This window comes from Thunnus albacares, chromosome 1 (assembly GCF_914725855.1).
Source record: "Thunnus albacares chromosome 1, fThuAlb1.1, whole genome shotgun sequence".
Classification (NCBI taxonomy): Eukaryota; Metazoa; Chordata; class Actinopteri; order Scombriformes; family Scombridae; genus Thunnus; species Thunnus albacares.
Genome location: NC_058106.1, coordinates 38,908,735 through 38,924,954, shown reverse-complemented (window position 1 = coordinate 38,924,954; position 16,220 = coordinate 38,908,735). Strand labels below are relative to the sequence as shown.

At 39.7% G+C, this 16,220-nt stretch overlaps 2 protein-coding genes across 9 annotated transcripts in view; both read left to right on the top strand.

The window, feature by feature from the left end:
* The window catches only part of LOC122986896 (NLR family CARD domain-containing protein 3-like), a 1,497,050-nt gene that overhangs the window by 1,242,500 nt on the left and 238,330 nt on the right, over positions 1 to 16,220 (top strand). The window lies entirely within an intron of this gene.
* Positions 12,703 to 16,220, top strand: part of LOC122987013 (serine/threonine-protein kinase BRSK2-like) — a 146,093-nt gene continuing 142,575 nt past the window's right edge. For all 8 annotated transcript variants that reach the window (XM_044358660.1, XM_044358642.1, XM_044358616.1 and 5 more), the window contains exon 1: positions 12,703 to 13,257. In XM_044358660.1, the coding sequence (XP_044214595.1) occupies positions 13,164 to 13,257 (94 nt within the window). In that variant the 5' untranslated portion in view covers positions 12,703 to 13,163. The remainder of the gene's footprint in view (positions 13,258 to 16,220) is intronic.

The window sequence follows — 16,220 nt, the reverse complement described above, 5'->3', positions numbered from 1 at the left end:
TTTTAAAAATTTATTTATGTTGTTTTGCTGCCTATATGTTTTATTTTGTTATTTTAACATGTTCGAAATAAAGAAAAATCTTTAAAAAAAAATGACCTTTTCAGTGAACATAAAAGAACAAATAGCATAATAGACACACTTTGGTTTGCTTTTGATTTCAAATGAAAAGCAGTATGTTAAACATTATTTATGTTAGATGTGTGGAATTCATATTATCAGCTGGTGCTGTTTCCCTCAGGACTCCTGTTCATTTAGCATAAATGATGTTCAGAATTGCAGCATTTATTGTTATGTCTACAGAACCACATGTTGCATGTTTATTACGTTCATCTTGCTGAAATTTAATTGCACCTTCATGAAGGTGAAGATGAATGTTGAGGTTTAGCTAAAACTATTTAGAGAGAAGATGGTTCAGATTTATGGTTTTAGAGGCTGCTGTTTGTGGTACTGTTGTTTTGTTGTTTTGTTGTTGTTGTTTTTAATTTTATCTGTCATAAATGAAGACAGCAAACTTTCTTTCTTTAAACTCTACTCTGAAAGTTACTCCGAAGTTTGACCAAAAACTCAACACTATAACCTCCATGAAGGTTAGATTTATTGCAGGGCTGCATCTGTTTTTAGCAGGATGTACCTGACAAACTGACAAGTGTGCAAACTGTAGACAGCAGTAAATAAAAGAGGAAAATTAAACAGGAAGTTGGACAGTGGAAGAGAACAGATTCCATGTTTGCAAGGATGACTACATGTGCAATACTGCAAAATGCAGCACTATTATAGACATTATAAAAGAAATGATATAAAGTAGATAGAGCTGACTGGATAGCCTAAAGAGTCAAACTATATACTATTTGAAAGTGTTTATACATTTATCTTTTAAGCACACAAGTGGCTTGCTAATGTTTACTTACAGCCCGTCACAAATGGCTTATTGTTAAATATGAGATTTAAGCTAGTTGTTTATGTTGGCAACATATTTTTTCATGTATAACCTTTATAGTTTAGTCAGCTATAAAGCCTACTCATAAAGTTTGAGCATAATATTGTGAAATTACAACTAGTTTTGAAGCCTATGGTCCAGTATGCAACTTGCACAGCTGTCATGTGGAAACTTACTTAACCTGCTTAAACAGCAGTTAAACATTTGAGATAAAAAAACATTTACATATTTTTAGGTTCTAGATTTTTCAAAGAGAAAGAGAACATAGTCTCAACATGGTGATTTGCTTTTTTTGTAGAAAAACTGTATCAGATGCTTTTTTTTTTTTTATTTAACCTTTATTTAACCAGGAGAGTCCTATTAAGAATCTCTTTTTCAAGGAACACCTGGCCAAGACAGGCAGCAGCATAAACAAAAACATATAGTTACAGACAGAAAACACAAAAGGAGACAAAATTAAAGAGAGCTAAAAAATAAAAATTAAAAAAAAAAACAAGCATAAGAAACTCACCTTTCAAAAGAGAAATCAAACCTCAACAACAGAGAGTCAGAAGATATAAAATGATTGTTAAGATGATTCAATGTCTTCATTTTGTCATGAACAGCAACAGAATCCTTCATAACAAAGGTTGGTACAGCTTGAGAGTTTTTGCTCATGGAAAGAGATTTTATGGTTTTCCAAAAGCTCATTTATATTTTCAGTGGTGAAATAATGACTAATAATATCCTGATTTGGCTTTCTTGATAAAAGACGAGCATTTGTTTCTTAGTTGTCTAAAAACAAGCCGATCAGTGGTAGAAACTGTTGTCCTTGCCTGAGTTCAAGCCAAGTAACGCTCACAAATAGTATCTGCCAGCTCAGAGGAAAACCAGGGATTATCACGTCCCTTTACTCTGTATCTCCTGAATGGGGCATGTGTATTTATGATTTTCATCATTAAGGAAAGTCCAGGTTGTCTCCACATCAGCTCTATTCTACTCCAATAAAAATGAAACAAATAATGATAAAACCCCTGTTCATTAAAATGTTTATGATTCCTTTAACAAATAACGTGTGGTTTCAATTTAGGGACCTTAGCGTTCCTGATAGCAGCAACAACACAACGGTCACTTAGGTCACTGCAAAAATCACCAACAGCTGGAAATCTATGAGGAACATTAGTCAGAATCATTTAAGGTGGATTTCTCAGGGCATTTAAGATTTAAACAAGTGAGTGAATTAATTAACTGGGTAAGATTGATCACAACAAGATTTCAAACTGGTTTAAGCCAATCCCAGTTAAGATCACCAGATAAACAAATTTGCTATAAAGTAGTCAAATTATTATTCTTATTATTGTTAAGGAGAGTATTTATATGTGTCTTAAAATGTGTCTGGAGATGATCTTTCAGTATAATTCATAGAAGGGATTCTGAAACTCTTGTTGTTGTTCAACCTGTTTAACTTTCCTGGATATTTTTTTCAGCCATTTCTACACCAAAACAAAACAAAAAAAAAACTAAATTAAATCCATGTCACACATGAAGCCAGAGAAAGTCTGGTGCTTAGTTTTACTCTTCACCATCTCCAAGATCTACATATAATGAGAAGCAGTACAAACTGGCTCTGACAGATAAATAGGAACACTTGATAGAATGTGAGGCTGTATATTGTGAGTGCTGTTAGTAATTATAGTCTTTTGCCAATTTAATTGCAGTGCTGTAATTTAAATGGGCTTACGGAGCAACACTCTAAATTAGCAGTTTTGTAATTACCACTGAACTGCACACGTCTCACTGCATCCCCCACTTAATTACTAACAATTTGTTTCTGGAAGAGCTATTGTTAAGCTGCAGTCTAGGAAGATGTGATTAGAACAATAGACTTTGTTTTCAATTCATTTCAGTTGTTCTACTTCATCCCACTATACACCAACTGTAATACAAGTAACCTGAAGCAGCACAGAATGAGACAGTCGTAGGTCGAGATCTCTGCATTATAGGAACGTTGGTCACATGTTACCAGTTGGTCTTATTGGGGGAGAGATTGTACGGGACAGTCTGGGTAGGGAAGACTTGTATTTTATTAATTACATCATGTGTGTGCCATGGCTCATAAAGGTGCATTTGGCAGATGTAAGAAACAGAAGATATTTATAATAATTAGTGATTGGACATTATCTCTCCATTTTTAGCTCACAGCAAACAAAGGAGAATATTTTAATGTCTCAAAACAAAAGGGCTCTTTAAACAAGCCTTATCACGCTTTTTGTGATTTTCTGTTATTTATATCCTGTTATGATGTTGGATGTTAAACATGATCAAAGTTCTACAACTTGAGGTGAACATGTGTAGAAATGCTCCCTGCAAGTTAAAAGTCAGGGCCTCAACTCGCTCTCAACACTTCACTGTGACATTTTTTTCTACCTTGCCGACGAGCTGATCTCATCATACATGTCCATAAACAGCCGTCTGTTCTGTAGCTTTGTTGCCTGTTGTTGTTGTTGTTTACATTCTTCACTCTCATATTTTGGATCTGATCGGCTCAAACATGTTCGGATGTACTTGAGAAGTTTTCAAGTATGAGAAAAAGTAGTGAAATCCTACGACTATAGTTTATTTCATGGTTTGTTAAAGTTGCCTCTGGAGCTGGTGGAAGTCTGCCTAGACACAGCTCCCTGAAGTTGACCAATCAGAACAGAGTGGGCTCGAGAGGGGGGCTTTAAAGACAAGGGGAGCTAAAACAGTCTGTTTCAGACAGAGGCTGAACTGAGGGGCTGCATAAAGGACCAGTATATGATATTCCAGTAGAAGCCCAGAATATACTGTAAATATAGACCTGGAAATGTGCAGAATATGTCCCATTTGAGGTTATGGAAAGATCGTGACTACAGTTAATAAAAATGCAAATGCAAATTTCAGGTCTGTAACAGGATTCAAATTCTGGTTTTGCGAATAAACTTGGATTTGTTCCACGCCTGTCCACCTCCCTGACCGCCACACCTACATTCTGCCTTGTTACGCAACACTCATTCTATTTCCTGCATCGGCACTGGATCATCATCCAAGATTAGCGTCATTCCTAGTAGCCTATACTGGGCTGGTTTACCTGTTTGTCATTATTCATAACATATGCAGTCCATTTGCAGTCTCAGTAATGCTTAAAGCAGCTAAAATCACTATGTATAAAATGTCAGTGTGTAATGTGTTGGTTGTGGCTCATAGAGATGAACCTACAGAGAATTATCAGTGACTCTGCAGCTCCTCTCGGCTTTATGGAGCTTTATAGTGAGTTTCAGCTCATTGTTTATCTGTCCGGCTGCAACTTTACTGTTTTGGTTCACTCTCAGCGTCTCATAGCATCGATTTGGGCTGCAACAGGCAGCTGATTTCAGAGAAAAAGCTCTAAAAAGCCACTGTACACTTAGCTGTAGACTAGCTGGTGAACATAGTGGAGCATTTAGCAGCTAAAGAGCCAGATATTTCCCTCAGGAGTTGGTAGAGAGCAAAAACAGCTAAAAGAGGGAGAGTGAATATTGGACTTACATTCACCAGGTGGACAGAAACACGACTCCACATGAATGATAATGTTGCTCCGTAACTGCTGGATGTGGAAATAAGCAACTGTTTGCTAACAAGTTCAACATATGAACATAAAAACTGATGATATGTCAGTGTTGTGTTCACTACTTGTTTCTGATGAAAACATGACCCAAAAAAATCAATTTTTGCAGGTTAGACAACGGAATTTGATTTTCTTCCATGGATCCATTTAGCACTGATGATTCAGGGTGACAGTCGCCAAAACTGTCCAATGAATGGGTCACCTGTCAGTCCATATACTTCTTGTTTTCTCCTCTTGGTTTGTTTGTAAGAAACCAGAGTGAACATGAAACCAGAACTAAAAGACAACAATGAATCATTTGTTTCGTTCGTCTGCACCAACTGAACAAAAACTACAGGTGTGAAATCACCCTTGAAAACATAATGCCCACTCTCAATCTCCATGTATGGGGAAAAATACACTGCATGATCTCATTAAGAACAAAATAATACTAACGAAGAACAAATTATGAAAGGAATCCAAAATCTGTTGAGGGTTTTTGGAGAAATTATTATTTTGCAACAGGCCAGAATAAGGAACATCAAGAAAATCACACTATATTGCATTAAAATTCTCAAAACAAGCTAACTGTATAAACAAAATGTGAACAGAGCTTGTTAAATTCAACAGTAAATTAAAATTAAATCCATATATTTATATAAATGTATATATGCTTGTAATGTCTTTGCACTGCTCCAGTTTCAGCTATAGTCTGAATGCCTTTGTGTGTTTAGGTCCTAAAGTGAAATTACTATTTGAAACAAGATGTAATTTGTTGGAAATGAGCCATTGAGCGTTAATTAGAAACACCTCTGCACATGAAGAGCTCACACGAAAACAAAACGAGACAAAGAGTCCGACTCTATTTTTCCACTGATGACGGTTTCAGCTGAAATATTGAGCCTCATCAGTTTTCCAGTGATGGGAAATATATTCAAATCAACTGAGCGGCCTCCATACATTCCCCTGATTAATATGCTGTTCCAAAGACACTGTGAGCACCACTGTGATGCTGCTGACAAATAAACATGTAGAAGACATTTCTTTTCTTTAAAACCTTCTTCGTATAAAGTTTGGGACAAATAATCTGTCCTTGCTTCATCTCTGTGATTCACTCTTCATCATTCTGCTGTCAGAAGAGATGTTCTCTCATTTGACTTCTTTTGGCTTGAAATATGTGAGTGAACTGTGATGTGTGTGAGAGTGTGTGTGTGTGTCTGCATTATCCTGCTCCGTTGGCAAGACCGCCACAATAGAGCTGACTAATGCAGAAATAGACTGCAGGCTAAGCTGCTTTTTCCACAGATGTCTTGAAAAGTGAAGGGCGCTTTCTGTAGCCCGTTCCTACAATATTTATATCTATCTCTTCATCTGGTGTTATAGAAATATGCGTCACCAGATTAACTACGTGCAAACACACACCTACTCACACGCACAAACACTCACATCATAGTAAGAAGGCAGAATGATGCAGTAGTTCCTCTTTGCTGCCTGATAAAAAGCTAATTCTAATATCACTTGTCATAGAAACTTTTCTTTTGAGGGCTATGCATGTGTGTGTGTGTGTGTGTGTGTGTGTGTGTGTACATGTGGTTTTAATGAGTAAAACACAAATGTAGGCTGTTTGTCTCTGATGCTAATGGTTTCCTCAGACACAGCTCATTATCGACGGGGAGGGAAGTAGAGGAAGATTCTCAAACCTGCATTTATAACAGGTTTCAGATCTGAATCAATCAACCGGTTGCAGTGATCAGTGGATTCATTGACAGAGAGGGGAAGTAAAAGCGGAGCTTTCACTTAGTTCGATTGTTTTGAACTTTGACTCAACAATTCCCACCTTTGACCAGCTGCAGACCATCGAACAAGTCCTTACCTTCCAAAACAACCACACAAGTGTTTTCTGATCTCATGCACCCAACAGCGCAACAGCGTTGTTTGTCATTGGGACTAATAAATGTCTTCATTTTAACATTTTACATTCACATTTTGTCATTTGGCAGATGCTTTTATCCAAAGCCAAGACAATCAAGTGTTAGAGTAGGTATAATAATAATGAAATAGTCCTCCTTGTTGGCCACACAAGAGAGGTCAATTAGAATTAAAGCTACAAGCAGCAATGAACGGGCCCTCGCACCTCCACGCACGTCGGGCTGCGGTGCAATCGAAGGGCTTCTGTCACGGGCATGTAGATGTCTTCAGACCCGGGCTGTTTTCAGACAGTGCAAGAAGGAGATAAACTTCCTTTGTCCACTATTTTGCCTGCTGTTGGGGCTGCTTTGCTGCAATTTCGTAGAGGGCGCAATTCAGCCAGTTTGCATCACTGATGGAATATTGTCATGTAGACGTGTTCAGGCCGGGACTCTTATCAAACATGTAAAGTTTGGTGCAGATTAGAGTATTTACAATAAAGTTATAGCAACTTCCTCTGTCATGGCGAAACATCAAATCTCAACGGTGTGAGGATGAGAATTTTCTGCAGGGTGAGACATGTCTGTCTTGCTCACACCTGTGTCATCAAAATGAATGAAGTTTTGGGCCCATTCACTTACATTTCAATTAGTAAATTGAAAACTCTACAGCATTTTATCACTAAACTGTCACTCTCACTCCATTTTTTCCCTTCCCCTCATAGGTCATCCCCACTACTGAATTATACATATAAGACCTACAATTATTGTAAAATAAATGATAATAACACCAAACTTCATACAAAGTTTGTATATAATGTACTGTATGTATTTAGACCTTTCTGCTGTTTCCTACAAAAACGAGCTGCATTCAACCCCCACACCCGTCCCCCCTTTCTTCTCTCCTATTCTCTCTCTCTTTCTCCCTCTCAGTTGGAGAGGAGGATTTTAGAGTACTCGTCTTGTGAAATATCCTCATAAATCCCATGACTTTGGCCAAATCTTACATTAAAAATCATGTTTTTTAGGGCCCTTCATGTGCGTGCCAAATTTGGTGAGTTTTTGAGCATGTTTAGGGATCAAATTTAGGTCTGAAGTGGCGGAATAATAAAGAAAGAAGAAGAAGAAGAAGAAGAAAGAAACAAGCACATGAAATACAAGAGGGCCTTCACCCTTTGGGCTCGGGTCCTAATTATGATCGTTATTAATCTTAATTATGATTTTGCAAAGGTAAAGGTCTTTTAAGGTTAAGTGACTGAGATGCAAGCACAAGAAAACACAAACAAATCCATTTTAATTACATAGACATTTATTACTAATACTACAGATACAAGTACTAAACATTATAACATTTTACAGACAACACACAAGAGGGAAACTAGTTCACAAGGCTATGGCTAGTGAATGATTTTAATGCATGATGCAGAGTTATCTATTGTGCAGCTGGTATGAGAAACCTGATAAACAGATGAGATGACTGTTACCTGAGAAGCAGCGAATCAAATCAACGCTACCACTGATTAGTTGTGAATTGCCATTGAAATTACAAATCATGAAAGCACCAGGGTTCAAGCAAGTTGGTAAAGGTTTTGTACGCATACTTGCTTGCTCCCTGGGGTGGCTTCTTGCAGAGAATGAAGTCCGATGTGCTGGTTTGAGGAGCAGGAGTCTGGATCTTGTAATGATGAGTGAGTCAGCTGGTCCAGACTTGAAAAGTTATGATTGGAAGAGAGCTCCTGGTTTATGCTCTCAGGCTCTCCCAGGCTTGACCCTCAACTCATGACTCCAGATTCTGAGGTTTCATCTCCTGTGCTCTGAGTCACATCTTCAGACAAGCAAACTGCAAGCTTTCAACCAGATCAGTTCTCTGGGTTGGTCATTCAAGTCCTGAAAGTCAAAATCCACAGTGGGATTAAAGTTGGTGCCAGCTCATCTCTGTGTGCGATTGGCTCTTAGAGGTGAGTTATGATAACCAATGACGGGTTCTTTCATCGGTTCACACTGAGGTGTGAATTGGTCTTCCCATCTTGCTGGCTCTTGTAGCTTGAGGGATCAAAGGTGGTTTGGGTCAGTGGTCTGATTTGGTGACCATGCAGAAGATGGGGGTTCCTTATCTGATCCTTTCTGCTTACAGGAGGTTGTTTAGATGAGTTTGACTCACCAGGCAGTGATGGTATCACTAGACGTCATTCATCTGCAGACTGGAACAGATGGGAGGGGACATACGGCCTGATGAGTGACTCAGTGTAAGAGGGTGCTGTTCCATTGGTCACCTTGAAGGCAAGAATAAAAGTTTTGAAACTGATGTGAGCCGCCAACAGGAGGGCCAGTGGAGGGAGATGAACAGAGGTGTGATTTCCTGTGGATTTTTGTTTTTTGTCTGTCATACATAAATAAATCATATCACATCCTGTCAGTGCCCTCCCAAATGCACAAGACGACTAGAAAAATTATTCATATGAGTGTTTTTTGATCCATGACCTTTGTGATTAAGGTCAGTGTGCCAAATTGGGCGGTTGGGAGGTTGATTGACTGCACCTTTTTTTTATCTTTGGGTCTGAGGAGCATGTCAACCAAGTCAACAGACTAAAGTCTAAGTGACATTTGGATTCATTGATGGTTAAGTTAAGTTTCAGGGGGTTTTTTTTAGCCATGCTAGCAGTGTGGCTCTAGGGATGGAAGTGTCAGCCTTTTTGTCTGTTGGTTGGTTTTCCACCACTTTGGTCCAGACTGAAATGTCTCAGCAACTCTTGGATGGATTACCATGAAATTTGGTTCAGCCATTGATGTCCCACACAGGATGAACTGTAATCATGTTGGTGATCCATTAATGTTTTATCTAACACCATTATCGGGTCAAATATTTACATTCATATCAGCCTCTGCTGTGCGTTGTGTTTAGTGCTTATTAGCCAATGTTAGCATGCTAAAACACTAAACTAAGACAGTAACCATGGTCAACATTGTACCTGCTTAACATCAATGTTTTAGCCTTGTTATTGTGAGGAAATTACGAATCACTTTGCTGATTCAATCACTTTTTATATGTATTTTTTTAACAAAGAAGTAATGAAAATTAAAAAACACCAGACTTATCTTTTAACATTTGACAGTACAGATCCGCTGTAGTTCCAGACTCATATGTAAAATCTGAAGTCATTACATTCATGACTCCAGTTTGACTCCCTCACTCTGTTACCACCTTAATCATTTCTTGTATTGAATTAGAAATGCCTTAATTGATTATGATCAACTGCTCGTAATTTGAGAGCTGATGCGACAGTGCAGATGGGAGCGACCAAAAATAAAAATCTTATGATTACAAATCAAAATGTGTGTCGGGATATTTATGCTTTCCTGAAAGTTGGTGAGATGCATCATTCAAATATAATTTAAATTCATATTGTGTATAATACTGTCCTTGTCTGTCCTGTACTGTGTAGATGTATATAGATTTTATTTTTGAATTGTTAACCGTACATATATATCCTGTTTATTTACACTCAAATGTATATCTATATTACATTGGTATTTATACTTCTATTTACATTCTGCTTTGTTGCACACACATAGTTTTATAATGTCAATATGCACACAGTCCACCCCCACTACACAGAATCTTTGTAAATTACTTTCTAACTTCTCTGATGTTTGTGTTTATGTTTATTGTTGAATTCATTGAATTCTTGCTACTTTGCGAATAAACCTGATTCTAATTCTGATTAACGTGTAAAACAATTATATTCCTAAAGACTGATATTCTACAGCAACATACTCAAGTTTAGAATAGACTCTGGGAACCCCAAAAGAAGACATTTGATTGGATGAACATGTTAGAGCGCCCCCCTTTGTACGGCTTTAACAAGCACTGTGACTTTTATCCTCTCACTCCTGCTCTCCTCGACACCATAAAACACTCAGCTGTTGTGGTAAAAGAGACATTTTGAGACAGACTTCAGTCGTGTGGCCTCTCCACAGAGGCCCGGCTGATTATGGCAGATTATTCCACATCGAGGTGATTAGGACGGTGCAGTTTTACAGCCGCGACTCCGTCTGCAGCTGTCAGACAGCATTACAGCCACCAGGGCATCAGGCAGCAGAGAGGGGGCTGCAGAGCACACACGGTGGCATAAATCTCAGAGCAAACTCATGATTGATCTGTGGGTGAGGGTCACAACCTCCTCCTGTGTGGGTGGTGGAGGGTGGTGCAGGAGTGTGGGGGGGTTTACATTAATTAACAGGAAGTAATTTGGGGGAAAGCTGTCCCGTGGCGAGCAGGTCCAATGTGATAAAATGGAGGCCCCCCCTGTCTTTGTTAGGGATATGGATTTGAAAGAGCGGGGTGGTTGGGTTTGAGGGGGGTAGATAGGGAAGAGGGAGGCAGAAGGAGGGAAGGGAGGGAGGAGGTGGAAGAGGAGGAGGGGGGGGGGGGGGGGGGGGGTCCATCTGCCACTGAGCATGCTGGGTCAAAAGGCTTTTGTTGTGAAGGAGTGATGAGACAGATAGATGGTTGTTGTCACCGACCGCTGGTTTAATCAAGTGAAAGTGTCCCAGCGTGTAACATGTTTACCCCACCACCACCATCACAGTTTCACACACGCACACACATATATACACACACACACACACACACACACACACACACACACACACACACACACACACACACACACAAATGTTTACTTAGGTCACTTTTGGGGACATTACATAGGCTTACATTCATTTCCTAGAGACTTACCCTAAACCTAACTGACCCCAAAATCAGCTTTTTCCCAATTGGGGACATGGCTTTTGTCCCAAATTGGACAAGCTGTCCCCAATTAACTGGTCTTTAGTCTCAAATGTGTCCCCACACCACACACACACACACACACACACACACACACACACACACACACACACACACACACACACACAGTGAGAGGTCTGGCTAAATATGCACATATTTGAAAAAAAAGTCAATAAACAAAATCAGAAATGTGCATAAAAATGTGACATTTATCGTTTTTTCTGCTAATGTGAAGACAGAGATAGAGTGTCTCCTCAGTGCATTCTGGGAAATTTTCTGCCTCTCTGTGGTCTTTAAAGAGTTTTATTTTGTTCTCTGTTTGGACTATTTATATCTTTTTAAAGAAAAAGAAAAGTTTTGAACAGTCAGATGCAGCCTCTCATCTCCCTCTGTCACCTCGACCCCAATTGAATCACCAACCCCTGCGATGCAAGCCGTGTGCGCATGCGTGTTTCATAATTAAAGCAGCTGCGTGAAGCCGGAACGGTAGCGGAAGAAGGACAATGCGGTCTTCAAAATAAAACCTTAATTTTCGGACAACAAAAACCATTTAGAAGAAATCTGTGTCTGAAAATGTTTTAATACTGCAAATCGTGTCAAACCTCACTGAAAATCATTGAAAACCAGCTTTGTATAGTTAATAATAACATGGCATGGTTATTTTTTCCATTTTGCATTTTATAATGTCAATCAGTGACGGTGATAATATTGACTTGGAATTGATTTTTTTCAATAAAAAGTCTGCAGCTACAACCATTGTGAAGAGAACTGCTGCTCTTCAGAAACAGCAGGGCTGAAACTTTTATCCCTCTGTTGGGAAGTTCATATGACTGATGAGATGTGAAGATGAAATTCTTCACATCTTCAGAGATTCTACGCCAAGAACGTATATATTTTTTATAATATTTTCATTCCTGAACATGTAGGAATTAGCCTGAAACATTATATTATAAAAACTAGAGCTGAAACGATTAGTCAACTGAGAGAAGTTCATCAGAAACTATTTGATAGTTGATTGATTAATCAAACAAAAATGACAAATAATACTTACATACAACTTCCTATATTTGAGCATTCATTGCTTTTCTTTGTTTTAAATGACACAGTGAATATCGGCGGGTTTTTGACTGTCGTTAAAGCAAAAGAGGCAATTGGAAGATGTCACAAATGGAAATTGTGATGGTTATGATTCTTTTTTTTTCCTATTTTCTGACATTTTATTGACAAAACAATCATTTCATAGATAGATAGATAGATAGATAGATAGAGAGATAGAGAGAAAGAGAGAGGGGGGATAAGGGGAAAATAGAAAACAAACTGAGCCAATGAGAAAAAACAATATTAAGATCTATTATTTATTGAGGTTTTAGTCGTTTATTTTTCATTTGGACGTTTATGTCAAACAACAAGCATTGCAGCAGTCCTGTCAGTGAGCTGGTAGCATTTATCTTGAAAGAGACAACCGGAAGTGTCCGTGCACGTTGACTGTGAATTGACGCAGGCTGCTGGAGCAGCAGCGGCTGTAGATGCTGTCCCATCATCAGATCACACCCAACGGGGCTGCAGCGCACCGCTCCTCCGGCACCAACACCATGATACCCCGACCCAACACCGCAATCTGAGCCGCACTGAGGACGAAACCATCGGAGGACTGCGAGGAACGGACGTGGAGACATACCCGCAACCACACGCGCACACACACACACACACACACATACACACACACACACACACGCACACACACATACACGCTCACACTCACCCAAGCACGCACGGAGGGGGAGAGAGAGACGAACATTGCAGCGACCAGCAGGCAGATAGACGGGAACGCCGACCGAGGCGAACTCCACTGCGCCGCGGATTTGCGCTTTTCTCTCCCAGAAACGCGTCCCACTCGGACACCCGCAAGAAAAAAAAAACTCCCTGTGAGTCATTTCACGCCAAAAAATGTCATCGTCGGGCAAGGACGCCAACAGCGGGCATTACGCCAACTATGTGGGACCGTACCGCCTGGAGAAGACGCTGGGCAAAGGACAGACAGGTTAGTGAACGCCTTCTCTGAAACCCTCCAGATGCGGATGATGCTGTCAGGACTCTCCTCAGCATCACCGCGCCGGCCTCTCTCACATCATGTTGGGTTGCGTTTTTTTTTTTTTTTTTTGCATTTTGCGCTGCTGATGCGGGAAACTGGAATTGCGGATGTATGTGAGGGGTTTTAGCGGCTTTGCTGAATGCAGAGAGAGATGCTGCTCTCCTGATCATGGTGATAATGATGATGATGATGATGATAATGATGGTGATGGTGATGGTGATGGTGGTGGTGGTGGTAGTGTGCCTTTAATCCTTGTTGTCAGGCAGAGAGAGCTCGGTGATAATGGGCCCTTGTGATTTTTCTTGTCTCTAATTCCGTTATAGCATCCATCTGTCACATGAGCCCGCTCTGCTGAGGCTGCTCTCTGCAGAAGAGGCACAGCAGTGATGCTGCACTGTCCGGTCCTTACACACACACACACACACACACACACACACACACACACACACACACATACTGCAGCTGCATCATCACACATTCCTGCATATTTGGTTCAACAGTGCAGTGTGCAGAGATCATTTTTTAAGATGCGGTTAAGCTGGCATCATCATTCCAGCAGACAGGTGTAGTCCTGCAGGGCTGATATATATATGGTGATACAGGCCCGACTGTATGTCATCATATCTGCTTATGTATGGAAAACATCAGGTCAGATTGTTTTGTCACTGAGTGCTTGTCAAGAGAAATCAAACCAACGTGTCATTTTCAGCTGCATTGTCAAGTATTTCATGAGTCATTTTGGGAGAAATCTGTTCATTGTGTGTTGTGACAGTTTGAGAGACGTTTTGGAGGCTGCAGTTTGTGCTGCTGTTGAATTGTGTTGCAGTTATATCCTAAGAGGTGATTCTAATCTTTACCATATATAAATGCTATGGACGAAATATTAGAAACGCAGCTCAGTACAGTGTATCATTATACTGCATCCATACAAGTATGTCAAGTTGTGTAGCTGCTCGTCATCTCGGCGAACTGCATGTTCAGGAGAAGGCTGGAAGTGTCGCGTTCAGCTGCATCATCAAGTATTTCATGAGATCATTCTGGTTAGAAATATGACTGAATAATTTATATTTTTAAAACTCCCGCAAGAAAATGATAACAGTGGTCGATTAACAGTCTTACCAATATAATAATCTTTAACAAGGTGTGTCATATGAAAGATTCACAGAAGTGAAGATTCCTTAGAAGAGACAAGAAGGTCAAACTTCATTCATTCAGAAGGACGTCTTTGAGTGACACCATAAGGAATCCCAGCGCTTGTTTCACATGTTTAATACGTGTGGTTCAAATTTCATACTGCAGACTTTACACTGCTGCTAACAACTGTTAAAGCTTTCTGTAGTGTTTAGATGTAACTCAGGCTTAACGTAACAGGATCTTTAAAGAACGATCAGAGGATCTCGGTGGGTTCTTCTCTACAATCTGAGACATTTCAGATAGACTTTATAAAAGACTGACCTCATCATTGTATTTGTTGTTTCATAGGTGAGTGAAGTCAGCTGTTATGACAACAGTGAAAGTGGCTCTGATACCGTCATTGATTTTCCTTTTACCTGAACATGAGCTACAAGAGGACACAGCGTCCAGCATGTCGAACCACTTTTCAATTTGCTCTGCTGCACACACACACCGCAACCATTTTATTTGATTTTAATCTTTAACCTTTTTTAAAATCTTCCCTGCACCGTTTGACATTCCTGTCAGACCTTGTGTTTGTTTTTATCGTCCTTGTTTGGATGTGACAACGCGTCTGTTTGACCAATCGTGGCTGGCAGCACTGAGGCGACCGCTGATTGTACCTGGAGCTTGCATTCAGTGTCACCTCAATTAAGTTCCAGGAACTTGAGCAGTGAAAAAAACAACGCAGAGTGTGTGATGCAATGTTAAGTTCCTGCAGTGGAAAAGGGATTTTTGGAGCTCCTAAAAAGGTTCCTTTGAAAATTCCTGCAGTTGAAAGAGTTCATCAGTTAATCATGTCTGTTTTCTTCTCTTTAAACATTTTAAATGTCAATGCAGTCGTCTCTTAAAGCTGATTTATTTTTGATTCTGCACAGAAATGACTGACAACCATTGGCTGCAATGTAAAGTGATAAGCAATAAATGCACTAAAGATTGTAAAATGTATGTTTTTTTTTTAGCAATACACATGCACCGTAAAGTATGTTAATGTCTATGAGGTCACTGTTGAGCAGCACAGACACACTGTCAATCTGTATTATGAGTGTCACAGTGATTAGTCTCTATAGATAGTGCAGCTATGTGGTTTAGAGCCAGGTTCGGATGCCCCCACCATCTGTGCTAACACACAGCCAGAAACGATCAAGGTGTTTCCCTCCAGTTCCAGCAGGTAGAAGAAGCTATACGCTGCTCCGCTCCCTCGGTGGGTGAATAATTCATAACCAAGCAATTAGTTGCTTGGTAGAGTTGGATTGTAAAAGCTTTTATTGCTGCTGTATTAATCACACAATACTTCTACTTAGATGGATGGATTAAGGCTGCGGTAGTGTGCGTTTAACTCACACAAAGACACACGGATACTTTGCTTTGTTCTTCAACAGGATTAATTATAGTAACTGAATCTGAGGAGGAGTAAAGGTCCGGTTTCCACGTGTGTGCACCACTCTGAAGTTCCTGTCCTATAAACAGCAGCAATCCATTACTTTTCCATTGCTTCCCTACAGTACAGTACAGGCAGTGAGTCATGTGACTTTGCGATCCCACCCATGTGGTTTTAAAGATTATGGATTTCCTACTTTGAAAATGTGAATTTCAAGTAGTGAATCAAGATTTCTCAAACTGAAGGGTTTTTCCAAAATTCAGGTATTTGACAAGTGGCGATTCACTCTGTAAATGGTACAATTTTATACGTGTGTTTGACCCTTACAACGCGCTTAAGTTCAGTTTTCTGTTATTGG